Below are 24,619 nucleotides of genomic sequence, written 5' to 3'. Positions count from 1 at the left end.
TTCCCGATGCTGATAGGGGGTAGGGGTACTCCATTAGTTGGGTTACCCCAGCGGTGGGTTGCAGACCTCTTTACCCCGGTGTGGTTGTCGTCTGTAGAGTAGGTGGGGGTGGTGTGCCGGTACAGAAACAGCCTGTTGGGTAGAGGTTATGCTATTATGATGGTGAGCCTCGGATTGATACTGTGAAGGGGGTAGGGGTTATCACTTCATCACTTGTACAAGGGGTTGGGTCCTTCTTTTTTGTTCTATTTCGGGGAACATTCATTCAAAAGCCGGACGGTCGCTAATTGAGGCAGACTCTCCGGCGACACTGAGTCCGCCCGGCGGCCGGACAGACCGACGGGCTGGGGCCGGCGTTGAAACTTCCGAAGTTCGGCCCGGCGGCCCGGCCCGGCCCCGGCGGGCCTCTCAGTGTCATACCGGGCCCCCGGGTGACTGAGGCAGCCGTGGCAGCCTCAGCCGACCCGGGGCCGGCGGATTCGAAACTTGAAATTTGAAAGTTCCTCAGCGACGCTCAGTGCCTCGCCGGAACGCCGGTCACCCGGTGCCGCAGGCCTGGCTCAGCCACTCAGCCAGCGACTCCGTGGCCGCAGCCCGGCCTCTGACCGGCGTCGCCGGGCCCAGTCTCAGTACGCCTGACGTACTAGTAGCCGCCCGCGGCCCCCCGCGGCCCGGCCCGGGGCGGCGCTGACTCAGTGAGTCGGAGGGCCGACGGACAGGACTGAGCCCGGCCTAAGGTAGTAGTACTACGGTACGGCCGGGCCTCCCGGCGGGGATAATTGATACTCAGGTTTACTCCGAATAGTTGGCAACAGATCGCGTGGGCCCGGCGCAGCGGTCAACCGATTCAAGTTCGTTTGCTGTTGCCGCGTCTGTCACGTAGTGATGGTCCGTGACCCTTCTGGTGCCGTGACTTCGATCGTGTTTAACTGAGATAAATGTTTTTCTCTCCGAGGCTCGGCTTTTTCACCATTGAACTTGGGGAATTGGCTGCGATCTTGAGACTCCAACTTTATTCAAAAGCCACGATGTTGTGGCTGCTGAAGGGGTCAAAGTGAAAGTCGTGACCCCAAGTCCCTGAAACCATCTCTTTTCGAATTCCACATCACGAGGAAAGCACTATTATATCTCGTCGCCCCGATCAGTCCGCCCTCTCGTAACTTCCCTGCTTCTTCTTATCCTCTCTCCCCGTCTCCCCGCCTTCCCCTCTATCCGTCATCCTCTGTCTTGTGACGATCCCTTGTTTCTACCTGCTGAAACCGAGATGAAGAAGCTCCTTGCGAGAAAAGAAGATGAATTCCTGAGCACCGCAAACCATCGTTGGGCCGATACAACTATGGCAATACAAGACGAGGTCATAACCGCACAACGACTGCCATCACCCGAGGCTGGCTGTGAAGCTACAGCTCCCACCTCTCCTTTATCTGAAGACCCTACCATTATGACAGGGCGGCCCATCGGATCCACCCCGACCCGGGCAAGGCAGTTGGAGGCACTGAACGCTGCAAGGATTTTGATAGAGGCGCATGCCATTGTGCATACTGCTGACGGGATTCCTTCCCAGCTGTAAACTACCTGCCATCAGATCAACCAAATGTACAGAGCGAGTCATCGACACCGCTGTAATTTAGGACAAGAACGAAATTCTCCAACGAAATTCTCCATGTTTAGAATAAATCCAGTGGACAAGGTAGAAATGTGTCTGGACTGACGAAGCAGACAGTTCAAAGTTTTAGGAAACGAGGAACAAAACGAGTGAAATGTCTGAAAAACGTCGTTTTCTACTTCTTTGTTTTGTCCGTGAGAATGATGAAGTCCTGGGTCACCTTGTATTCCTGCGCAGGACTCACTAACTTCCAGTTCTTCACATCAGCTCCGCACCTTCTGCAAGAACTCTTCCATGTCGTGGAGAAGGTTCCCTTGCAGGTTGACCTGTCGAGATAAAGTGTGAGTCTGGACGAAGCCAAGAGATAAGGAAAAGAAGAGTGGAGGAGGACATAGCGGAATTTCACCTCAACCCTAGTCTCGTTCTTGCCAGGGAGCGGAGCCACACTAGCGCTGAGAAACATTCCAAGTCATAGAGAGCACAACGACATGCGCCGGGGACAAGAGGAGTAAAGTTCGCATCCAACAACAGCAAGCAGATTCTTTAAAGAAAGACATTCATCTCACCTCGTGCTGAATTTCTTCTGAACAAGCTTTGCGAACGCGTCTGCAGGAAGCAACTCGATCAACTTTGTAATTCAAGTATGATGCTGATACCTGGATCTATAGACATGCTTTCCAGATTCCGAATCTAGATGGCACGAGACAGGTCAGCAAAGAACAAGAAGAGCAAGGAGAGGAGTAGCTCACAATGGTTGCAGCTTTCCGTCCTCCCTGACGATCTTCCACGGTGATGGACACCTGATTGTTCAGGTTCAGACATTAGCACCAAGTCACACTGTCTTCACTTTCTGCGGTTTGCCCTTCTTGATATGCTGCTGCCCATCAATCTCTACAGAGTGCCAATCCGTCATCTAGAAAGATTGTATCCTTGAGCAAAGATGTGCAACCCACTAGCAAATTTGGACCTGCTGTTTCATATGGTCTAGACATTTCTCAATCGTGATGAATGATCCCTGCAAATCGTCTTGAGCACTAGAAACGACAAAAATACAGGAGCCAAGCAATCAAGCATCATAACTCCATTGAGACAGGAGTACAACATGAGGAAAATCATCATCATCCCCATCATCGTTATCGTCCTCTTCAGATCGCAGAACCACCATTGCCAAGTGTGTCTTACCAAGGCTGGACGTTCCTCTTCCTTGAACTTCACATACAAGTTTGATATCATACACTCATCCACCTGAAGATCGTGACAAGTCGCATGGAGGGCACAGAAGAAGCGGATATCAAACCTTGATCTTTCCGTCCTCCAGCAACTTGTTTGCGTCACCATAAGCCTTGATTCTATCAACAACCTGCGAGAGCGTGAGTAACAAGAACCAAGAAGAGACTGAGACTGCATGTGAAGATTGAGGTGACAAGAACAAAAGATGATAGGAGCAGAGGAGCTTGCAAGCTGCATCCTTGACTACAACCCTCAGACTCACCTGCTCCTCAGTGTAGAAAGTGTCTTTCGTTCCTCCCAGGATAGGAACGAGGTTGTTGTTGGGCTTGAATCCCTCAATTATGCTTGGCTTACTTGACTTGGAGGAAGACCTTGCATCGGCTCCTCCTCCCCCCCCACTCTCCTCCACGGGTTCGTACGCAACCACATCCTTATGCTCTTTGTTGACCTCACTGACGCACTAGAGGACCATCAGCAAGGGAACGCAGATGCAAGATGGAGAGACGAGCAGGAAAAGGGGAAGAGAAGGGGAGGAGACGGAAGGAAGAATTTCTCTTGGTGCGACTTGGGATTCGCGAATCAAGCTCAGGACTCACTTCTTGCCCGAAGACTTTCTTGCACTTGAGAATCTTCTTCTTCTCCTGGAGGGCAATGAGACGACAACACACTGACGACTCCGAAGGAGCAGCACCATTGCGGTGAGAAACTTTCCCAGCTGCTTGTAAGAAGTCTGTTTGAAGTCTAACTTCATGCCTTCCGGCAGCACAGGCTGACATGGGAAGGTTAGCAGGCAACGGTGTAGAGAGGACGAGGTGTACAACGAGTTGTAAGATTGCATACCTGCATGAAGTTTGCAAGGAATTTCGATGTCTCGCAAGGCAGGTCGGAAGGCTGAAAGGTCAGTCAGAAGAAGGCGAACCAGAGGAAACGAAGTAGGTCAAAGCTTAGGTAGGAGAAGCAAATGTATGAAGACACAACCATGGGAAGATTCACACACCTGGATTCTGGTCTTGATCGCGCAAAGAAGCATTGCGTATGCCATGTCGTCTGGAGAAAGCGAGCCCCAAGCATTTCCTTTCGACTTCTCATTCGCAGGTGAGTCTAGCATGAGAAGAATCAGAAAACCATGCTAGGGAGAACATCTCCATATCTCAGTGAGTCGGAGAGGAAGCAGTTTACTTCATCTCACCTACTGCCAGGGTCTCCATCTTCTTCTCCATGGCAGCTTCTTCCTGCTTCTTCTCCGCCTTGTCGTTCTTGTCTTCCTTTTTCTCCTCCCCCTGCGTAAGACCGGCAGCTGAACTTGGATCGCCTCCTCCTTCGACCGGTTCCACCCATGCTCCCGAATCCGCAGGAGCACTCAAGAATCCCTGGAGAGGGAGAGATCAGACGGATGGGCAAGCACAAGTAGAGGCTTCACGGGTGGAGCAAGGGAGCTTCCACTTTCCCACAGCGAATCTCTGTGAATGGTTCAGTCAGGGCAAATTCTCTCTCTTGTTTCCCCTTCCATCTCCTTCTCCTCTGGGACGTACCTGTAGGTGTGAAGTACCCGCATGCATTTCCCCTTCATGCCTGATGAGATTGCGTCCTGTCTCAGCATTAGCATGCAGCTTGGTATCAGTCAGCGTCATAACCTTCTTGCTCATCAGCATGTCTCCAATGGCGAACGGCATTGGGTTGCCCACACAGTAGATCAACATCAAGTCTCCCTGAAGATGCCCATTAACGATTGAACGAGCTGTCCTTTGCCTCCTTCTCCTCCTGCTCCCCGTCCTCCTCCTTCCCCCTCTCCTCATTGTCCACTTCTTCACAGCCAGTACTACCACCATCGGTCGTTGAGTTGTACCTTGTCGAAGTCGGGCAAGTCTTCTGGAGTTCGCACAACACAGCCCTCCACGCCCACTGCACAACAAACATACTCAGCGCTCATCATGATCGCCTCACGAGATCAACACCTGCCACTCCCGGCAACATCAGGTCTGCTCCGTTCACCACGAACTTGCTTACAGGTGCCTGTGAACTTCAGTCATACCCTGTAAGATAGGTCACGAAGGCTCTGCCTGGATTGGCAATGCCGGCAGGAGAGTTGGGCACTTCCAGATGGCATATATGGTTGGAAACAGACTCCCTTTGCCTGCATCGGCTTGTCAACTCGTAGGCTCAGCCAATTGTGGCTTCATGCAGACCGCTGAGATCGCAGAAGTATGGTTCATCTTCATTGCAGTAAACCTTGACAAACCCATCAGTCAACCCCACCTTCTCGTTGCTCGAGCTCGGATTGAACTTACCAAAGCTTGAGGGTGTGGCTCTGAGAGCTTGACGATGTTTAGCTTGTCCTTTGCACTGAAAAAAGAATCCAGCACGCCCTCACTGATATCAAACTTCTTCAAGATATCTCCGCGGAGCTTGGAAAAATTTACATGAGGACCAATCTATCCCTTCGTCCACGGTACCTTCTTTGTTTCCTTTCCTCCCAGAGGATTTGAAGAAGCTTGCTTCACTGGTTTCTTGAACATACAGCTGAAGCATGAGAGAAATAAGAATCACGGCTATGAAACAATGAAATTTGGGATCTCTCAGCAGAGATATTCACAGTGCGTTTGAGGAAGGGCAGAGTTAAGGAAGTTTGGACACACCGCCCTCTCCTGTCTCATGTAGTAGATGCATGGAACACTCACAGCAGCAAATAGTCAACAACATTGGGGAAGTGCTGATATGAAGACTGTACGGGAGGCAAGACGAAAGAACCGCAGGTGACAACGAATTAGGAAGTGTGCGAGGAATTGAGAGAGGGGGGAGGTGAATCGAAAGGAGGGTTCAAGAGACGGTGTTGAGAATGAGAAGTTCGTGTAAGGGACGATGGAGGAGGATGCGGCAGAGGCGAGGGAGGGGGGTGCCTGCTAGGTGGGGCTGGGATCGGAGCATGAAGGGTGGAACTGGTTGTAGCAATATTGTACAAGGGGTGCTCATTTCGCAGTACCCGTAGTTTCTCCAGATGCCTATAGGCATATAGTGGGTAGGGTGATACAACCCCTCGTGTGGGTGGCACCAGACTTCTATCATCAAACAAAAGTTATTAAAATGTTGTCCCAAACAAATCATAGAAATATTTGTACCATAAACCACTAGTTTGTACTGAAAGTACAACAAGACTGAAATTTCTGTAAAAGAATCAAAATGTACAATCTTTAAAAGACGAAGCGACTGCTTCCCGGGCCCGCCCGGGCATCGGAAGGCCGGCAGGTCCGGAGTCCCGGCGGCCGGGGGGGGCGCGCCGCCCGAGGCCTACCAAAGAGGGCCGGGCCGGGGCCCGCCAGTGGCTGCCGTTGCCATGATGGCGGGTGGGAGGGATGAGAGCTAGAGGAGGCGAGGGAGACGGCATGGAGGAGGAGCGGAGAGGCGGCGGGGATGGCAGGATAAGGCTTCCCCCTGCGATCAGACCTGCTTCTACCCCCATCAAACCCCAGGTGCTCCTGCTGCTCCCCCGCCTCTATCGGTTGCCCCGGTGTGACGATGCTGCAGCAAGATGGCGAAGCCTTTCGCCGCATGCACAGCAAGAGCGCAGAACCGAGCTACCTGGAAGGTGAGACTGCTGACCAACCTCCTTGCTGCGACTCGGACTGAACTCCCTTTCCTTGATGACTCTTACTCCACCACTTATACTGCAGGAAACAAAGTCAGATGGCAGGATGAGCAGTACGTGAGCACAGATGCCTCCATCCCGTTGGACTTCCTGCAGGACTTCAACCCGAAGGTCTTGTGAAGGGCATGCACTGCCACTGCTGGTAACGAGAACCTCAGCAGGACCCAAGCAAGCCGCTGAGTCAGCTCACGAGCTCTGGTCGTTCGGTCAAAGTTCAGAACCGCGGTCAGATGCAAGCTATCCTCGAGAGGATTGCGCACAAGGGGTCAGGGAAGAGGCTCTCCAGCAGCCAGACCTTCCCTTCGATCGCAGCCAGCGAGAGCAGCATTGACGACATGCTCAGTCGCCTCTCTACTCAGTCAGGGGTTCCAACGAGGGAGGACGCAATCGCGCTCTCCCACTCCCTGTCCAAGATGGAGGAAACGATCCGTGAGAATCTTAACGGGCAGGACGCGGAGCAGCTGGCCAAGACGTCTGCCAGTGAGGCTGACGCAGACCGAGTCATGTCGCTCCTGGAGCCGAAGATCTACGCGGTGGACGTCGTGATGATCGAGCTGGTGCGGCAGGTGAAGGCCAACTGTCTGGAGCGAGGGCTGCTGCTGGAGCGATGCCGGTTGCATTTTCTCAACATGTTCTCCATCGCAGCCGTCACCATGAACGAGTGCCTTGCTCGCTTCAGAACAGAAAAGGAAAAGTCAACTCAGTTGGCTGCCCAGGTAGCTCCTCTCGAGGACAGCTACAACCTCGCTGTGCAGAAGATCTCTGCTCTAGAGCTCGAGCTGCAAACAGCGACGGAGCTCGCAGATGCACGGGAATCGGACCTGGAGGACCTGAGGAGGAACATGCAACGGAAGCCTCGGAATGACGACGAACTGCAGCGAGGGAAGCGAGAGAAGGCCCTGGCAGACAAGATCGAGGAGCTTCAAGAGATCAGCGCGATCTTGAGAAGCAAAGTCGAAGTGGCCGAGAATCAGATTCAGGCTGCTGAGAGGAATAATGCCATGCTGCATGTGCAGGTGCAGGAGCTGCAGGAGAGGATTCGGCGGGATGCAGAGAAGATAGACATAGCGAACGAGAGTATGGCGAGGTACAAGATCAGGTACGCCTGGCTCCAGGTCCTCCTGTTTGTCAGGAAGAGCAAGAACAGAAGCAAACTAGACGCAGCAACTCAGGACGGGGAAGGGCTGGACGCTCTTGTCAAGACCATCGACGAAGGAGTCTTCGATGAGAATGCACAGGGAGAGGGGAAGACCAAGGCCCTGGTCCGAGCAGCTGCTGTTGGAGGCGCCATGTCATTTCAAGGGTTCTGGAACGGCATAGTGAAGCAGGCAGAAGGGATCGATCTCAACGCGAACCCCGACCTCCGCATGACCAAGGAGAAGCTGAGTGAGGTCATCAGCACCATCTACACAGAGAAGGTGCTGGCGGATGAGCTGGACGACAAGCTGAGGATGCCGAGAGAGAACCTTCCAGAGTTCAGTTATGGATACTTCCTCGAGATGTTCGGAGACCCCTCTCTCGCAGAAGAAGCTCTGGTCAACCTCGTCGCCAACGTCAAGCTCTTTGACAAGCAATCAGCTCGCGTGCGCATGTTTGCGCGCTTCCTGCAGCTGGGAACAACCCAGCTACCTCTAGAGAGCCTCAACGTCTACCTTGCCTCCTTGATCCGCATCCAGAACGGTCAAGCTCCCCTCCTCCCTGACGCTGATAGCATATCCGTGGACTCGGAGAAGGCGCTCAAGGTGATTCAGTTTGTGTTCGCGCAAGCTCCGTTCATCGTCAAGTCTAAGATCATCATCGAGTGCGAGAAGCGAGCAGGTCAGCAGGGAAGGGGTTTGAGGCGGGTTGATAACTGCGAGCTTTCAGTGGGCAGGCAGATCGACCTTGACAGCCTGCTGCTGTTCATCGTGGAGAAATTCAAGGAGGAGCAGGGGAGGACGGAGGAGAGGCTCAAGGCTCTGTATGTAGCTGCAGACTCCAACGCCGACGGCGACCTTGACTTCAACGAGTTTGCAAACATGTGCAAACACACCAGCGGCGAGCGATCTCACCGTGAGATGCTGCGAATGTTCGCCGAGATGACGTTGAACAGGTGATGATGATGATGATGATGATGATGATGATGATGATGATGATGATGATGATGATGATGATGGTGATGATGATGATGATGATGATGATGATGATGATGATACGAGTGTTTCACATAACATGGTTGTACTATTATTCACTGAGCATGCAGAGTCGTGGATGCAAACACATTCGTGCGCGTTGCAAGAAAGTACAAGCTCAGCAGCTTCGGCATCGGATCGCTGAGCAAGAAGGTAGAGAAGAGCATCCACGAAGTCTTCGATCTGCTGGTTGCCGAGGTGCCTTGACCAGACAGGAAGGGAGCGTCTCTGACTGCTGGTCCGGTTGCAGTGGAAGAAGGTGGAAGACATGATCCTGGAGTATCTCGTCCTCTTGGAAGGATCCGCTGTCGGAACTCGGCTCGAAGAGGTTCGCCATACTGACATCCTTGCATACATGCCGCCTCACTTGCGCCTCCAGGACGTCGCGCAACTGAAGAGACTCTTGAACGAGAGGACGGATGCGGAGAAGGCGCGGCATCCTGCTGTTGGACTAGTTACTACGGCTAACCTCCTGACAGGCCTGGATGTCCTACCGCAAGGTGATTACTGAGTTCACGTCCGTGGTCAAGAACCGTCTGCCGTCGGGCAAGAGCGAGCAAGAGGAGGTGAAGCCGAGCAAGCAAGCGGCAGCCTCGACGACCAAGGGGAAGGGGAGGGAGAAGGGGGCCGTGAAGAGTCAGGGAGAGAAGGCGGCGAGCGATAGGTCGTTGGAAAAGAGGAAGACGATGACGGAGAAAGCGGGAGATCAGCGCTACTGACGACTTGACTGTTTCTTACAGCTCCTGTTGTGTGAATAGTTTTTCTGTACATAATTAATACATACAAGCGCGCATCCCCCTTCCCTCTTCCTCTTTGCCTTGACCTCTTGGTCGAGCAAGTATTAGCGCTATCCTCCTCCCCCTCCCCATCTCCCTCCTTCTTCTGCCGCTTCTCGCCCCCTGCTGACCACCACTTCCTTATCCCGCCATGGCAGCGATGCGCCCCAATCCGTCAAAAAAGTTTGCCAGTTGTCTGACCCTAAGAAACGGAGGAAGGGCAGGAGGAGCGGGGGGGGGAGGAGCGCACGTCGAAGGAAGGCTAGCAGAGGGGGTTAGAAGGAAGCAGATGAGGAGGAAGATCAATCACTTGCTGTGGCTGTGGCTTGTCTTGATAACTCAGAGCGTCTCTCCTCTCGGACTGCCGTCATCATCATCGTCGTCCAGGTGAGCTCAACCAAGGTCTTTCTCCTGTAACAAGGTCTGTCTTCTCTCGCAAGCCTGTTGACGGAGACACCTGCATCGAACAAGGTCAAACTGATCAAGACCATGGCTTGAGCCATCGACCTGACGCTCTCCAGCCCCCCGCTCGGCTACAGCTCTGCCCTGAGGCCATTGAAAGGACCCTGCTGAAAGCTCGAAGACGCCAGGAGGAGGAGGCTAAGGTGAAGCCTCTGACGACGAGCTGCGAGTGCAGGTCTTAACCCCCCCCCTCTTTCTTGCAGAACACCAAGATCTGGAGGACTGCTCGGGGAGTGGAGGTCGGAGCTGGAATACGTCGCCGCCGCATGCTGAGCTTCTGTCCACCAGATGCCGGATGATGACAAGAAGCTGTGCGAAGTGCTGGACGCATTCTTGTCCACGGTAGAATGGGGTGACTGCGATGCTCCCTGCCGCCGCTTCCCTGACGACCATGGAAGAGCTGGAGACGGAGGACAGCATTGCCGATCTCCAATCGCTCTCCTTCGAGGTCTATCAAAGGGCCCACTTCTTGAACCCGTTGAATCCGGAGTATGACGTCCGACTTGGGATGCTGGCTATGTCCACTAGTAATCCTCTGCACCCCTACCTTCCATCCCTCCTACTTTGTCTCCCCTCTCCTCTACCGTGCACTGACGACACCGAACCATCTCAAAAGTTCTCCACAGACAGGATGGAAGAAGCCAGAAGCTTCTTCGAGCGAGCACTTCGGCTGTGTCCTGGTGATGCCAGTGCAGCTCTTGAATGCCGTGATCGAGCTTGACCGCAGACCATCCCGTCGCGCTGTGTCAAATTGCCATGATGAAGGAGGCGGCAGGAGAGGTGCAGGAAGCCTGTGACTTGGTAGAGAGAGCAAGCACGAAATCTCCGAATGACACAAACGTTCTGGGCGAGCTCGGTGAGAACGGGAGACACTTGAATTTGTTTCACTTGTGTTTCTTGACTTGAATTTGTTCCTACAGCGCGACTGAACAAGAAGCTGAATCGCTACGACCGCTCCTTGCAGCTGTACCAGGAGGTGACGAGACCTTTTCCTTGCCGGCATGCTCACTCCTCGTCCAGTCCCTGTGCCTCCAACCAGACAACATGGACACCATGAGCAACTATGCGGCTCTGCTGAGCAGCATGAAGTCGAAGGGATTTGTCACCCCTGAAGATCCTCAGGAGGTTTTCAACAGGAGAGATCGAGGCGACCTGTCGGTGCATGTCTGATGGAGGTAGCAGGATTCTGAAGATGAATCCTTCGCAACTGGAAACGATCTGCAACTACGCTATTTACCTCAGAGACGAGGTCCTTGCCCTTGTTGGCGAGTTCGCAACTCATGTTAGAGCAGAAAGACGACCTGGAGGGAGCCACCTTCCTGTTGGAGAAGGCCGTCCGAGCCAATCCAGACTGTCACAGAATCTATCATCCTCTCGCGCAATGCTACTTGAAAGCTAAGGTATCGGCTCGATTCGTATGCAGCAGCCGAGCGACTGTGAGGCTCCTGGCAGGATTTCAAGACTGCGGAGGAAGCCCTCCTACACGCGCTGCAGCTTGTCCCCAGCGACACGCAGATGTTAGGAGCTTTTCTCTCCTTCCCTCAAGGTCAACGCAAAGGAGGGAAAGGAAGATGTCTGATACGTCGTCTCCCCTCGCACCAGGAAGCATCCAAGACCTGGAACAGGCATCTGAGAGGATCAATCAAGCATCGCTAGAGCGCCCTGCCGAGTTGTCCTTACGAAATATCCCATCTGTTGGATGACTGGAGCGTGGCAGTGATGAGCTCTCCGCTGTCAGAGCATGGTTCTACCTTTCCCACCTCAACGACAAGGAGGAGGCCGAGTTGACCATGGAGAAGGCGATCGGGCGAGATCCGACCAGTAACATGACGAGGAGGAGTTTGCACTTGCTGACATGCCTCAGACGTCCATCTTGCTGTTGAGTTCGGCCAAATCCTACTGGTGCATCACGATGTCTGAATGCTTCTTGTCACACCATATCTAGGAGTCCAGGCAAGATGGGGCAGAGGCAGCAGAAGCTGTCTTCAGGAACGCGGTGTTCCGACATCCAGGTTGCTGTGAAGGGGAGGGAAACGAGGAGTTCACTGCATGCAGATGATCCATATGCTCATTGCTGCCTTGCAAACATCTGCTGGATGTTTCGACGCGATAAAACGCAGGCTGCCGTGCACTACAACAAGGCGCTTGAGCTTGATCCATCGTTCCAACTTGCGAGGAAGTCAGTGAGAAAATGATTGTATTAGTGTTTAACCTCCAATGTGACAGGAACTATGATGAGATGATCAATGGCACAGAAGTTCATGTTTCTAGTTTACTAAATTGAACAAAAAATAAACCACAGTGCTACTGATAGATTTTTCAATAGGCCCCGCCAAGGGTAGAACGCTCAATTCGTGGAGCGACTATCGGTGGTTCTTACAAAATATGTTCTGGGCGGGGCCGCTTATGCGCCTCCGGACTTGCCAACAGGCTTGATATTTGTTTCCGGATCGAAGTGAGGAGCAAACGAAATGACCTTGTTGCTCTTGACTGTCAAGCAGTCATATGACTTCAGCTCGACTTCTGCGTTGTCAGCCAGCTGAAGCTTAAATTTGTCGTTGAGAGCAGCACTCCACTTGAAGGTGTAGATGACCGGCACGATTCCCTCGCTGATATCATCCTTTCCAGTAGACATCATGACGGGATGGCAGCCAGGCATGAACGATCTCTTGCAGTCCTTGAAAAGTGCCAAAATCTCCATCATTCCACTCTTATCTACCTTTCCGACGGTGGGAAACTCAGCCTTGATTTCGTCACCCAAGCTATCCTGAATCTTGTCTACACCATTATTCCACTGTAGGTAGAGCTTGTGCAAAAATGTGTCATCATCATCGGCACGGGAATCTTGCTTGAAGTCGGTTGGGCTGAACAACGGGGCAAACCATGAGCACTCACTCTTGCCAGAGAGCTTGAATCGGAGGTAGCCGGAGATTCTGGACTTGTCTCCAGGGGAAAGGGTAACCTGAGGGTACATCTCTTGCAGAGCGGAGGTCCACACAAAAGAGCAATTTTCGGGGCAGATAACTTCGATCTCGTCCTTCTTGCTTCGGACAAAGATGGGTTGAGCATTCTTTGGCATGGACCTCTTGGCGTTCTTGAAGCAGTCATAGAATGACTCGGACTTCTTCTTCCAGTCCTCGAACTTCTTAGCCTTGGGTTCTCCCGGCATCTCAACAGTGACACGCTTGGACATGAGTCCCTGGAGCTTATTCCAGTCGACTGGGGAGGTGAGTCCTTCAAGGAAGTCATCGATCCAAGACTTCACTTGAGCCTGATCAAACGTGAGCAAAACGTCTGCGTGCAAGTTGAGGGTCATACCTGAGTAAGAGCAGCCATTTGGGAATTTGTGTGTTTGGAGCAGTTCTCGGGAGAGCTAGTGGGTTCTCTTTCTGTGTGCAACAGAAGGAAGGAGGGAGGGCGGCAATCCGAAGGAGAGGAAGAGTTCTTCCAGAGTTTCACCAACCGTGGGTTGGCGAGGAGCGGATCGAGGATGAGGTCGAGGGCTGGCAGAGGATGTAGAAGTCAGGGATGGAGGGGGGGACAGGGAGGTGCAAAGGAGGGGGTGGATAAGGTAAGAGAGGTGGGTGGCGAGAGGGAACGAAGGGGGTAGGGGAGAGGAGCTTAAAAGGGGGTCGCATACATTCTTTGTTGACATAGGGGTCCTCAGTCACACAATTTGTCTAAAACGATGAAAATTTGTATTGTAAATCCAGAAAACTCGAAATTTAAAAGCACAAAGTGAAATTTGTGACCCCTACACGATAATGAAGTTTGCAGCACTTGGGGCGCATAGAGCTTCGATCGGGGGCCGCTAATATTAGAATATAAGCCAGATGCGCTTGTTACTGAAATTATTTGAAACGCCATTAAATTGCTTCGTTTCGTTTTCTAAAACTAATTTAGAGAGTTCAACCACGTATTACATATTTTTATGTATATGTACGATAGGTATGGAAAAACCTTCTTTTGGGGGAAGGACCGTATCTCAGACTCCATACCTAGATTGTAAGTAAAAAGGGGGTGGGGGTACAGAAAAATAATTGTAAACTAGTTGCGCCCCCCTGCCGTCGTCACAAACAAGGTATCTGCAACAATCTCAATCACCTCCACCCCTCCTTTTCTCATTCAGGGATTGGGGAAACCACCCCTTCTAGCTAGCGGCTGCTGTCACTATTGCGATTAGGTTTGGTGTCAGATCAGACTTGCGGATCGCAAGACTCGGGAGGGGGAAGGGGGTTATACTTTCGCAGGAAAGTAGGGGTCCTCATGGCCATAGAATGTTCCGACGATGCCGGTACTAGAATTTAGTTATCCGAGGTGAACGATGAGTCCTGCCAATCTCTGCCCTAGCAGCTGCTACTACGTTGGGCTAGTACGGGTACTCTGCTAGGGGTAGTCCGTCTCGACCAGTTGAACAGTTCACGGCCCGGATCACCGTACTACTACGTGACCTATGACCGGGTGACTGCAGCCGCCGCCGCCGCGTGGCCGTGAGGGCCCGGCATTCGGGCCCGGCCCGGAAACACTAGTATGTCCCAGAGATCTCACTTTCGAGTCGAGTCACTCCGACGTCGGAGTCGGAACGCTGACCGATCGGACCGAAGTCCATCATGGCATGCGCGGCCAACGGCCCATTCAACGGCCCCTGCCGAAGTTGAAGCCGATCATAACTTCGGCCCGGCTTCATTGAGGCTGCCACGGTTCTTCAAACTTGGCCGTGGACAGAGATGGTTTAATTCAATTCAAGATAGGGGAAATTACATCAGGAATACTTTACAGTTGTTTGCGGCCTCCTCAGGCACCACAATGGTTCAACACTTGTTGGTAAGTTGCATCTTCGTCTCGCACAAAGTCAGCGTCAAACTTGTAGTAGTCCGCGTTCCTGCCACGTGCCTAGTCACGCATTGCAGGCCAAAAGTGAGTGCAAGAATACTTGAAGAGGCAGGCAGAAACATCTAGCAGCCGTTGGGCGTCGAGTTTCCGCGAGCTGCTATCATCCAAATCGGTCTTGTATTCCTTCATCTCCTTTTTTCCTCGGCTGGCCCTGTGGGAGACTCTTAAAGACTGACAAATCTGGCAGAAATGAGATATCTCATACTTCCGCATTGACTCCTCATCAAACTCGTATTCCTATGGATCAAAGTCAGGAGGAAAATTCGCAGAGATACGGAACAGCCCAGTCACCTGTCGTTGAAGCTCAAGGTTCAGAGGGTTGTTCCCTTGAGCGTTGGAGTAGGAAGATGACTGGGCGGAAGCAGCCTGCTGCAGCTCTTTTGCAATCCTGGCTAGGAGGTCAGGCGCCTTTGACAGACCAGCTCCTGTCCCACCTTGCACGCTGGGACTTGTCAGCTTTCAGTGCTGCGGTCACGTTCTTGATTTCAGCCAGCAGTGACGCCGGGACAGGCTTCTTTTCAGATTTCAACTCGTTAACCTTTGGGATCAGGCCAGCAAGTTTCAGCGCTTCACGTCTGTACGCTCGGTCAGCTGCTTTCATCTCCTTGTTGGCCTTCAGCGTCGGCTCTTCTGCCTTGGCAAACGACACACGAACTTGCTTTCCCTCTGCCTTCGCCTGTTTCTCCAGCAGGCGCATGGTAGCCGCCTGCTTGATTTCTGCAGAGGCATCCTTCTTGGCTTCATGCGCGAGATGCATCATATCCCTCGCCTTCGCCAACTGATCTTGGCCGAGCTCCTTCAGGGCTTTGGCTTTCTTCTCAAGCATGATCACAAGGTTTTTGTTCGGCTCGACCAGTGCTGCGTATCTCGCGCTGTGTACGCCCCCCAACCGCGACTCTTTCACTGACGCCAAAGACTGCTGTCTCCCTGTACTCACTGATGTCATACTCGCCATTTTCTGAGCTTGATCGGCCAAGGCTCGGGATTTCAATGTGCTCAGGTGTTGGTTCTGGAGCATGAAGTGCTCGTCAATGTCGTCTGAGCGATTCAAGGCTACATGACTTCCGACCAGCGCGACAACAAACAACCCAAGTGAAGCAGCTGCCCACAAGCTCTTCTTCCTGGCGTTGCTGCTTGAGGTCTGATTTTGATCCATCTCCTAGTGGTTTAAATCAGCAAGCCAATCGATTCAACTTATATCCACTACTTCCAAAGAAAACTAACGGGACATCTCTCATCTATTTTTCGTCAGATGACAGGGAGGAACTTGTGTCATGTCTTAAACCTTCACCAAAATCAAACCAGTCTGTTCTGACATCAATCAAAATTATTAAAACAAAAATTTTTCCATCCCCACTTTCGAGAGCTGCAAGCTTCACAAACCACGGGGTTTGACACAATTGCTACAGAAAATCTCTCGCAGCAAATGCATCTACATAATTTGCAACCCCATTGGCCCTCACTCATGAAGCATCATCGCATTCCTACCTCGCCTCGTTCTTGAAAGAAACTCAGCGGAATCTGAAACTCCCTGCTGCATTCCTCCATCCCCCTCTTCCTGCTCATTCCCTGGAGATTTTCTCCCTCCCCACCTCTCTCCCCCCCCCTCTCTGTCCCATCCCTTCCCTTGTGAACCCTCTCTCCTCTCTTGCTTCCCGTTGTACATGATCCCGAAACTTTGAGTAAAAGGCCATCCCGAAATAGGCCATCACACAGGCACTTATACCCACCCCTTCGTTTGAACCACCTACGGTTTGCAAACCACCCGTCAAGAATCTGAGGTCCGCCTCGGAGAAAAGGACCAACTCTCGGTCCGGGTCCGCCTCGGAACTGGACAGTTCACTCAGTGACTCAGTGGCCGGGCATGCCGGGCCCGGGCTCCGCCGAGGCTCCCCGGAGTCCGGAGTCCGAGGCTGCCACTCAGTGACTGGGTCGGCCCGGGGCCGGGGGGGGGCGCGTGACTGATCGGACCGGCGATACTGAGTCGGGATGATCTGAGGCAGCTTGATTTGGGCAGGGCCGGTTGCCCTTCAGTGGGGCCTAGCCCGGCCCGCCTTCCGGACTCGGAGCCGCACTCGCGGTAGGCGGCCGGGCCGCCGCACCGGGTGACCGGCGGTCGCTGAGTACTATTAAATGTCACTGCCAGTGTGACTCCGGATGATTGCCGGGGGACCGCCCCGGTATAGTACTTACTCCGGACAGTCACCGTGAGTGCCGACCCCGACAAGCCCGGCCGCCAGGCTGTCCGATCGGACAGGCTGTCGGACGGCGGGCCGGGCACCGGCTGACGGCGTACGGTGCAACCGTGGATGCCGTTACAAACCCGTTGCGCAAGTTCCTTCAGCTTCACGTGCGATGGCGACGCGCGTGCAGTTTGAGAACAACAATGAGGTCGGAGTGTTTGCTCGCCTCACAAACTCCTACTGTCTGGTAAGATACCCGCTATGCTGAGACACAGAGGAGAGTGAGAGCGAGAGGCCATGGCTCGAGGAGGCCGTTGCCTCGTCGAAGCGTGCAGTCGTGCATGTTGCGGGATACTGGGTCAAGGTGTCTTGCCGATGGAGTTGAAGAGAAGTGCTGATGCGATAAGTGGATATGCTATGTGCTTGACGAATGTGTTTGAAATTTTGTGCTACCATTTGATGTTCCTGACATCAAGAGGCTCCTGATTGAAATGCTGATCGTGAACTTGATCCTTGTTTTTTGAAGCGGTTTGTGGGGTTTCAATTTCTGTCCATGAAGTGGACTGTTGTTGTTGTTGTTTATCTATGCCTGCGATCTTGATCCATGTTGTTCGTCATGTTGCCTTGAAATATTTGCCTATTTGCGGCTACCTCATCTTGTGCTTCTCTACAGCTGAGTGCGACGGTGCGCAGGTTGGAATCGGCGGGAGCGAGAACTTTTACAGCGTGTTTGAATCAGAGCTTGCGGATCACGTCCCAGTGATCCATGCCAGTATAGCAGGATGTCGGATTATTGGCAGGTTATGTGTCGGGAACAGCAAGGGGTTGCTTCTTCCCAATACAACAACAGATCAAGAGATGTTGCATATCCGCAACTCTCTTCCTGATAGTGTCGTTGTACAGGTAAGTCAACCCATCCTGATCGCAGCATGTCTCGATGTGAGGTACTGAATTTCCTTTCTCAGAGAATTGAAGAGCGGCTTTCGGCGTTGGGGAACTGTATTTGTACGAACGATTATGTTGCACTTACTCACACTGGTATTGTGCGGTGGGAGAGAGAGCGTTTTGTTGATGCAGCCTCCAGATCTTGATAGGGAAACAGAAGAAATCGTTGCTGATGTTCTCGGAGTCGAAGTTTTCCGACAAACCATTGCTGGGAACGTTCTTGTGGGATCTTATTGCTGCTTAACAAATCAGGGAGGAATGGTAACAGTCCTTTTCTCTTCTTTCTCTTCTTTCATATCCTTTCTCCCGCTCGTCATTTTTTTCTCTTCTTGTTCCTCTCCTTCTTCTTGTTGGCAGTGCGCAAGTTGACTTAGTCATCTGAAGGTGCATCCACGGACCTCAGTCGAGGACCAGGACGAGTTGTCATCCTTGCTTCAGGTTGCCGATGAGGAGCAGGAAGAGAGCGATTGACGTCTGCCGTCTCCGCAGGTTCCTATTGTAGCAGGAACTGTCAACAGAGGAAGCGATGTCATTGCTGCCGGCCTCTGCGTCAACGACTGGTCCGCCTTCTGTGGGCTGGTGCGAGTGTGTTGACTACGATGCGCTTTCTTGACGGGCATGCGGCAGGACACGACCTCGACAGAGATCTCCGTCATCGAGAGCATCTTCAAGCTGAGAAACGCGCAGCCAAGGTAGGACATAAGCAGAGGAGGAGGAGGAGGAGGAGGAGGAGGAGGAGGAGGAGGTGGAGGAGAAGGAGGGGGAAGAGGAAGGGAAGGAGGAGGAGATGGGTGAACTCGAGGGGCTGACTGATTTTGGCAGCCGAATCGTCACAGAGATGCGAAGCTCGCTCATCGACGCCATGCAATCATAATCTCCCACTCTCATCCCATGCCATTGAAAAAGAAAAAAGAAATAAAAAGATGATAGCTAAATCGTACTTGCTGTCTGTCTTTCTATCTCAGTGCTGATTGTTGGTGCTCTACCACGAGAAGAAGATGAGGTGCGCAGAAAGAATAGAGAGCACGGTATACACCTGAACAAAGAGTCACACGTCAAGACGAGGTTTGCAAACTTGTCTTACGGTGGTGGCTGAGTGTCTCAAAGGCTTCCCCTTGATGGGATGCTGAGACGTCTCGATGAGATCGTCAATGACTCGCCGTAGAAACCTGCAGATGATGTCACATAGGAGTTTCCTGCCTGCTGCCTGCTGCCTGCTGCCTGCTGCCTACTCTCTTATCGTCCTCCTCCATCACCTGATGGGCCCTTGCAAGGCCGATAGAACTTGATCACTCCGTGTTACTCCGGTGACGCACCACTGACTGGTCACAATAAGATTCGAGGAGAAGGAAGACTGACACATTAAGGCGAGGTGGGTGGTAGTGGCATAAAGACTGTCAACCGACCCGGCACATCCTGCCGGGAAAGAAGAAGCCCAACAATTCAACATGTGCAAGGGAAGAGAAGGCAGGGGCACATATGTGGTTGAGAGGCACGGAGGCAGAGCAGGAACGTGGAGAAGGGAAAGAACAACAACGAATCGGGGAAGAGGTTTGCAGAAACTTACGCGAAGTGCTCGCAGTTACTGAGCAGCAGGTTGTATCCTGCAAGCTTTTTAGTTTAACAACATTGATGCGTAAGTGCATTATGTCCACCTTTGTCACCAACTCTAGACAGAGCCCTGAGAACAAAACACATATTAGAGCTAGAACATGCGTGATAACATAACATAGCCATCAACACACAAGTCGCAAACAAAGAGAAAAGTTGACAGGCCGGCAAAATTTGCAAGAAAACGACATTCGCCATAGATTCAGTTCCGTTGGACCATACCTCTGCACGATGACATCTCGATTCAAAGCATTTGATGGACGAGGAACGATCTGGTTTCATATCAGCGATGATGCCGGGTTTTGCGATGTACGGAAGGTTGGAATAAAGCAGATCAGACGAGAAGGTACGAAAGAGATTCACATAGCGGTAAGGAGAAACCATCGATTACCTCTAGTTGAACTCCGTTTTGGTTTGCCAGCGAGAGGATAACTTTGATATGCTCTTTCTTGATACTTGCTCTCTTCAGGCACAAATCATCACCCCGCCTCCTCTGCCTCTTGACCCCGACACTCTCATACCAACCTGTTTGGCTTGCAGCGAAACATCGGAGTCAGACCCGCCAGTGAAATGAACAATACGGTCATCTCCGATGTAGATGGCGTGATGCGACATGGAGCTGAAGCCGAAAGCTCCCTTGGTCCGTATATGATCCCCTGCAAGCATCTTTCAGCAAGCGTTCCACCGTCTCTCTCATCTCATTCCCACAAACATCTCTTAGAAACAATCAGAGTCAACTTGCTCACCAGGCCTGAGATCGTTCACGAGGGCCTGGTTCAGCCTGGAGATTTTCTGTCGGATCTCTTCATCTCTTGCGTGCGCTTCTCTTTCTGCTGATTCCTGCTTCTGTTCCACAGTGAACCACAGAAATTCAACGCTCACTTGCTCACTTCGTTTCTCGTGATGTCCGGAAAAGTCCCGTCTTGTCGAAATTCAAAGTGAAACCTCGGAAGAATCTTCATCAGGTCGAGCTTGAAGGGCTGATCTTCTTTCTTTCTCGCTTTCTTGTCCTTCTTGTCGTTTTCCGTTTTCTCCTTCGACGACCTGCAAATCAATCCAGAATGAACTCCAGGGGAACAGCTCCCAACCATGTCACAAGCAAGACAGCCAAAGACAGCAAGAAGAAGAAAGAAGAAGAACGCGTATGATCATCAGCCATTTCATTTCTCTTATACAGAATGAACGTTAGCGGCTCTTCACGTACAGGTTAGGTCCTATCAAGGCGATCACTAGGGCTACACCCAGAGTTTTCCGCAGCACCAGTGAGACGACATGTTGCCCTCGGCTCCACTGACTGTCTTCCGGCACTGTCGCCCTTGCTCCTCCTCGCTTGCTGTCCTGTCTGGGCATGCCGATGAAGCTCAGGTCGTGTGGCCTTCCTCCTCGTAGCCGAGCCATGGCGAGCTGCGGGCGGGCACGGGGGAGAACATCTCCGAGCATGACATCACCATGTGCAAGACAGACGCACAACGCGATACACAAGAGCACACCCTTCATCCCTGCCGCTTCCTGCATTACATCTCCTGCAGGTCGTTCCAGCCAAGGTCTGGTTCCTCGTCCTGCATGCAGCTCTCGCATGATATGCCATTACCTGAATCAGCAGAGCGTCAGTTCACCACATACTATCCTCCCTCTCAGGATACTTACTGTTGTTTCCCCAATGTCCACCATTGTTCTGAACATGAGAGTCAATCCCTGCACTCATTGACGAAGAAACAATTCTCACATGATCACTCCAGTCCCCGCCAAGAAGAAACAGCTGTTGAAAACGAAAGAGCATGGCTGGTTTCTTCACCTCCCTCTGCCAGCCATAAAGTTACTGAGGTTATCCTCCTTCGAAATCTTTTGTTTGATGCATTCCAACATAATTCATCGAGCTCCTTCGTTTCTCTACTTCCACCTTCACTTGCTCTTGTCCTTTCTCACTTCTCTTCCTCCTCTTAACCTGCTCTCCTGCTCTCCTGCTCTCCTGCTCTCCTGCTCTCCTGCTCTCCTGCCAATGCTCTTCCCTGCTCTATCTCTTGCGCATGCTTATCCTCTCCCTGCATTCTTCCCCGCCTCCTTGTGAACAGCCATTTCCTCGATCACCCACCCCTTTCCCACCACTCACAGTCACAGCGAGGGGACCTTACAGTTGTGACATAACAGGAATCTCACCGGTGCATTTTCTTATATATAAGGAGGGTAGGGGTGGTCAAGAATGACTGGAACGGTGGGCCTGAATGAGACGAGTAGCGCAATGAAGTTTGATCAGCGCCAAAGCCGGGAAAGGAACTGAGGAAAGGAGAGGAGAGGAGAGGAGAAAAGGAGGAGAGAAGGGGAGACGAGGAGGACTAGAGGAGAGAAGAGGAGAGGAGAGGAGAGGAGAGGAGAGGAGGATAATAGGACAGGAGGAAAGGAGAGGAGAGTATGTTGATGTTGACTTCTCCGGGGGTTCAAGGGACGAAATTCATGAGGAGGACAGGAAGGGTTTGCGGCCCTTGGTTTTACAAGCATGGTGCGTTTCTGAGTATCAGCAGCAGGGTCAGATGGAGACGAACGTATCGCAATGAGGAAACTGCATACATCATGACAGGCACGACAAGGCTAGTAGAGTCCTTCAGGTGACTCCCGATGATGACTACCCCTCGTTGGGCCCTTACTGACGGTGCTGGCGATCAGGGAGATTTTCTCCAGTGAAGTGTTGCTCCTACGAGCTCCCTTCTATCTCTGCGCGCTGCTCGGCGTCTACTCATGGTCCTGGCCGAGCCCCCGAGGACGGCTGAGCGCCATGGCTGACCAGGCTCGCAGGTCCTTCGGCTGGCTTATCATCCTCGGGCAGGTGTTTGTATACGCAGTGATCAGGCCGAGGTGATGGCTGCCACGCTGATGATGACGCCTGCTCCGTGCGCTGAAGAACATCTGACGAGCAAGTGCAGGAGAAACTCTCTACCGAAACTTTACAAGGAATCGACCAAGAGATTGTCTGGTACCCAAGGGCCTGGAGTACGTTGACATGCTGACTTGTGTGCCGTGGCAGAGAAGCGATCGTTCTGCCACCATGGCCGCTGGTACAAGATGGAAGATGAGAGGGACATGATGTCGCCTGACAGTGGTTGCTGCAGGATAGATGGATACGAGCACGTCACGCGTGAGGAGGAGGAACTTGAGCCGCAAGGGAAGTTGCACCTGTCGGTCATCGGTGCAAAGGTGAGATGGAAGAAGGAGGAGGTGGTGGTGGTGGTGGTGGTGATGGTGGAGGTGGAGGTGGTGGTGGTGGTGGAGGAGGAGGAAGTTGACGTGAGGACACTGGCAGGGGCTGAGATCCGCTGACCGATTTGGAACATCCGATCCTTACTGCAAAGGTCATGGAAGCCAAGGGGGATCGAGAGGGGCGAGGAGGGAGAGGAAAGGAGAAGGGAGGGGAGATAAGGGGAAAGAAAGGAGGAAGGGGAGGGGACGGGGATAAGGGAAGGGAAAGAAAGGAGAGGAGGGGAGGGAGATTGAGGAGCGATTTTGACTTTGTTGGACTCAGTACTGCTGAGACACAATGGAATTGACTCTCAGAGTCATGAGACTCCCGTCTGCTACCGCGACTTGTCGCCGAGCTGGCACTCGGCCGACTCTCTTGCATGGCAGTTTGTGGTCGTCGAGGAGATGGTAAGAGTCTTCGTATGGACCCTTCACGGCGTTGTATCTGCAGATGCTGATCTTGTAACTTGTTCTGAACTGCAAAGTTGCTGATCTTGTTACTTGTTCTGAGCTGCAACGATCAGGACAGCCAACTCCACCTTGAGATCTTCGACTACAACAAGATCATGAAGCACACGTCCCTGGGCTACGTCGACATTCCTATCGAAACTCTCCGGACAGGTCAGTGTGCAGGCAAAGTTTGATGATGACTACGGGACGGGGAGATTTTGCTGTGCTGATTAGATACTCGCTCATGTCGACGATTGTGAGTGATTGTTGAAACTGATATGGAGCCTCAGGTGAGGTAGAAGAAGTCGAGCACAAGCTGTTGGTAGAGATTGAAGTCAGACTATGAGGGCCACGGCGAGCTCATCTCCCTTGTGCAGGGGCGCATTGATGGGAAGGGAAAATCGGCGACAGGGAGCGTGACGATCAAGTACAAGTACGAGCTGCTGCAGAACGAGTTTGCAGCGACGCCCAAGAGGAGGAACTCTCAGAGGCTCAAGGCGAAACCGCTGATGCAAGAGCAAGAGGTGATGAGGAGAGGAAACGAGCATACCCTTCCCTCCTTGCCTCTTGTTTCATGCTGGTCTTGTCTTGTTTGCCCTGCCTCCTCTTGTCGACAGGTGCTTTCATTGTTGCTGTCTTACGCATCTTCACAGCCTGTCGCAAAGCCTTCGATGTTGGTGGTGATGTCGTACGTTGTACTGGAGACCTACGCGCATGTTGCCTGCGGGATGATAGGTAACGACGATTGCTACTACCGCTCCTCCGTTACTCTTCATGTCTTACTCCACTTGTCCGCTACTCTTCTTGGAATACCTGTTTGTCTGCTCTCCTATCTCTTCTTCAAACCCCCTTCCCCCGTCCCACTCGTCTCTCACTCACTGTCTGTCTGTCTGTCTGTCTGTCTGTCTGTCTGTCTGTCTGTCTGTCTGTCTGTCTGTCTGTCTGTCTGTCTGTCTGTCTGTCTGTCTGTCTGTCTGTCTGTCTGTCTGTCTGTCTGTCTGTCTGTCTGTCTGTCTGTCTGTCTGTCTGTCTGTCTGTCTCTCTCTCTCTCTGCCTGTCCGCCTCAAATCCTATGCTACATTAATCCTATGCTACATTTACATCTTTGCGCTTCTTGACCTTTCACGCCAGCTGCATACTTCTTCGGGCACTACAACTTTGACATTCTCCTCCTTGCGCTTATCGTAAGATCGACGCAGCCATGCAGAGCTGGTCTCCTCCTTGACGTTCTTTGCAGGTTGAGATGCTCTTGCTGATGGAGATGAGCTGGAGCTTTCTGGATGTTCAGTGTTGTGCAAACATCCCCAGCAACCCTCTGCCCGTCAGCTCCAAAGTCTGTCGCGCTATCGACGTGAAATCGCATCATTCACGAGTTCGCTCTGCCAGGAGTCCGTCGAGCTGTTTTCGAGGCTCCGCAA

General features: G+C 52.4%; 7 protein-coding genes across 7 annotated transcripts in view; 3 read left to right on the top strand and 4 right to left on the bottom strand.

The window, feature by feature from the left end:
- Positions 1-1,781: 1,781 nt before the first annotated feature.
- Positions 1,782-5,352, bottom strand: GUITHDRAFT_100762 (hypothetical protein; the record flags this gene model as incomplete). The annotated part of the gene is made up of 23 exons (XM_005840715.1): positions 1,782-1,835; positions 1,882-1,953; positions 2,013-2,058; positions 2,173-2,212; positions 2,263-2,296; positions 2,356-2,406; positions 2,445-2,519; positions 2,574-2,621; positions 2,789-2,851; positions 2,904-2,966; positions 3,099-3,296; positions 3,433-3,477; positions 3,528-3,605; positions 3,677-3,727; positions 3,834-3,937; positions 4,026-4,206; positions 4,257-4,296; positions 4,369-4,424; positions 4,471-4,545; positions 4,683-4,738; positions 4,792-4,849; positions 5,125-5,241; positions 5,290-5,352. The coding sequence occupies 23 exons, from the start codon at positions 5,350-5,352 to the stop codon at positions 1,782-1,784; spliced, it is 1,668 nt and encodes a 555-aa protein (XP_005840772.1).
- Positions 5,353-8,492: 3,140 nt separating this feature from the next.
- Positions 8,493-9,440, top strand: GUITHDRAFT_150297 (hypothetical protein). The gene is made up of 5 exons (XM_005840714.1): positions 8,493-8,571; positions 8,722-8,848; positions 8,901-8,978; positions 9,030-9,080; positions 9,130-9,440. Exons 1-5 carry the CDS (start codon positions 8,498-8,500, stop codon positions 9,367-9,369), a joined length of 570 nt encoding a protein of 189 aa, XP_005840771.1. The 5' UTR covers positions 8,493-8,497; the 3' UTR covers positions 9,370-9,440.
- A 2,708-nt stretch (positions 9,441-12,148) lies between these two features.
- Positions 12,149-13,398, bottom strand: GUITHDRAFT_160926 (hypothetical protein). The gene is made up of 2 exons (XM_005840713.1): positions 13,207-13,398; positions 12,149-13,159 (listed from the first exon to the last, which is right to left on the bottom strand). The coding sequence occupies exons 1-2, from the start codon at positions 13,222-13,224 to the stop codon at positions 12,293-12,295; spliced, it is 885 nt and encodes a 294-aa protein (XP_005840770.1). The 5' UTR covers positions 13,225-13,398; the 3' UTR covers positions 12,149-12,292.
- A 1,284-nt stretch (positions 13,399-14,682) lies between these two features.
- Positions 14,683-16,089, bottom strand: GUITHDRAFT_160925 (hypothetical protein; the record flags this gene model as incomplete). The annotated part of the gene is made up of 4 exons (XM_005840712.1): positions 15,216-16,089; positions 15,073-15,169; positions 14,822-15,018; positions 14,683-14,770 (listed from the first exon to the last, which is right to left on the bottom strand). The coding sequence occupies exons 1-4, from the start codon at positions 15,935-15,937 to the stop codon at positions 14,683-14,685; spliced, it is 1,104 nt and encodes a 367-aa protein (XP_005840769.1). The 5' UTR covers positions 15,938-16,089.
- A 1,033-nt stretch (positions 16,090-17,122) lies between these two features.
- GUITHDRAFT_84290 (translation initiation factor 6) lies at positions 17,123-18,800 on the top strand. The gene is made up of 8 exons (XM_005840711.1): positions 17,123-17,211; positions 17,658-17,867; positions 17,930-18,002; positions 18,049-18,170; positions 18,294-18,347; positions 18,399-18,488; positions 18,537-18,601; positions 18,732-18,800. The coding sequence occupies exons 1-8, from the start codon at positions 17,137-17,139 to the stop codon at positions 18,781-18,783; spliced, it is 741 nt and encodes a 246-aa protein (XP_005840768.1). The 5' UTR covers positions 17,123-17,136; the 3' UTR covers positions 18,784-18,800.
- A 1,861-nt stretch (positions 18,801-20,661) lies between these two features.
- GUITHDRAFT_150295 (hypothetical protein) lies at positions 20,662-21,321 on the bottom strand. The gene is made up of 3 exons (XM_005840710.1): positions 21,247-21,321; positions 21,168-21,195; positions 20,662-21,111 (listed from the first exon to the last, which is right to left on the bottom strand). The coding sequence occupies exon 3, from the start codon at positions 21,033-21,035 to the stop codon at positions 20,706-20,708; it is 330 nt and encodes a 109-aa protein (XP_005840767.1). The 5' UTR covers positions 21,036-21,111; positions 21,168-21,195; positions 21,247-21,321; the 3' UTR covers positions 20,662-20,705.
- A 767-nt stretch (positions 21,322-22,088) lies between these two features.
- The window catches only part of GUITHDRAFT_100756 (hypothetical protein), a gene marked incomplete at both ends in the record, with an annotated part of 7,626 nt that continues 5,095 nt past the window's right edge, over positions 22,089-24,619 (top strand). Inside the window, 14 exons of the mRNA XM_005840709.1 lie at positions 22,089-22,123; positions 22,182-22,256; positions 22,311-22,370; positions 22,439-22,488; positions 22,540-22,570; positions 22,625-22,709; positions 22,816-22,864; positions 23,035-23,159; positions 23,276-23,372; positions 23,492-23,535; positions 23,579-23,725; positions 23,855-23,936; positions 24,333-24,385; positions 24,439-24,490. Coding sequence (XP_005840766.1) covers positions 22,089-22,123; positions 22,182-22,256; positions 22,311-22,370; positions 22,439-22,488; positions 22,540-22,570; positions 22,625-22,709; positions 22,816-22,864; positions 23,035-23,159; positions 23,276-23,372; positions 23,492-23,535; positions 23,579-23,725; positions 23,855-23,936; positions 24,333-24,385; positions 24,439-24,490 — 985 coding nt within the window. The remainder of the gene's footprint in view (positions 22,124-22,181; positions 22,257-22,310; positions 22,371-22,438; positions 22,489-22,539; positions 22,571-22,624; positions 22,710-22,815; positions 22,865-23,034; positions 23,160-23,275; positions 23,373-23,491; positions 23,536-23,578; positions 23,726-23,854; positions 23,937-24,332; positions 24,386-24,438; positions 24,491-24,619) is intronic.

Source organism: Guillardia theta (genome assembly GCF_000315625.1).
Source record: "Guillardia theta CCMP2712 unplaced genomic scaffold GUITHscaffold_5, whole genome shotgun sequence".
Classification (NCBI taxonomy): Eukaryota; class Cryptophyceae; order Pyrenomonadales; family Geminigeraceae; genus Guillardia; species Guillardia theta.
The sequence above is the reverse complement of the archived record's forward strand: the minus strand, read 5'-3'. Positions and strand labels throughout refer to the sequence as shown.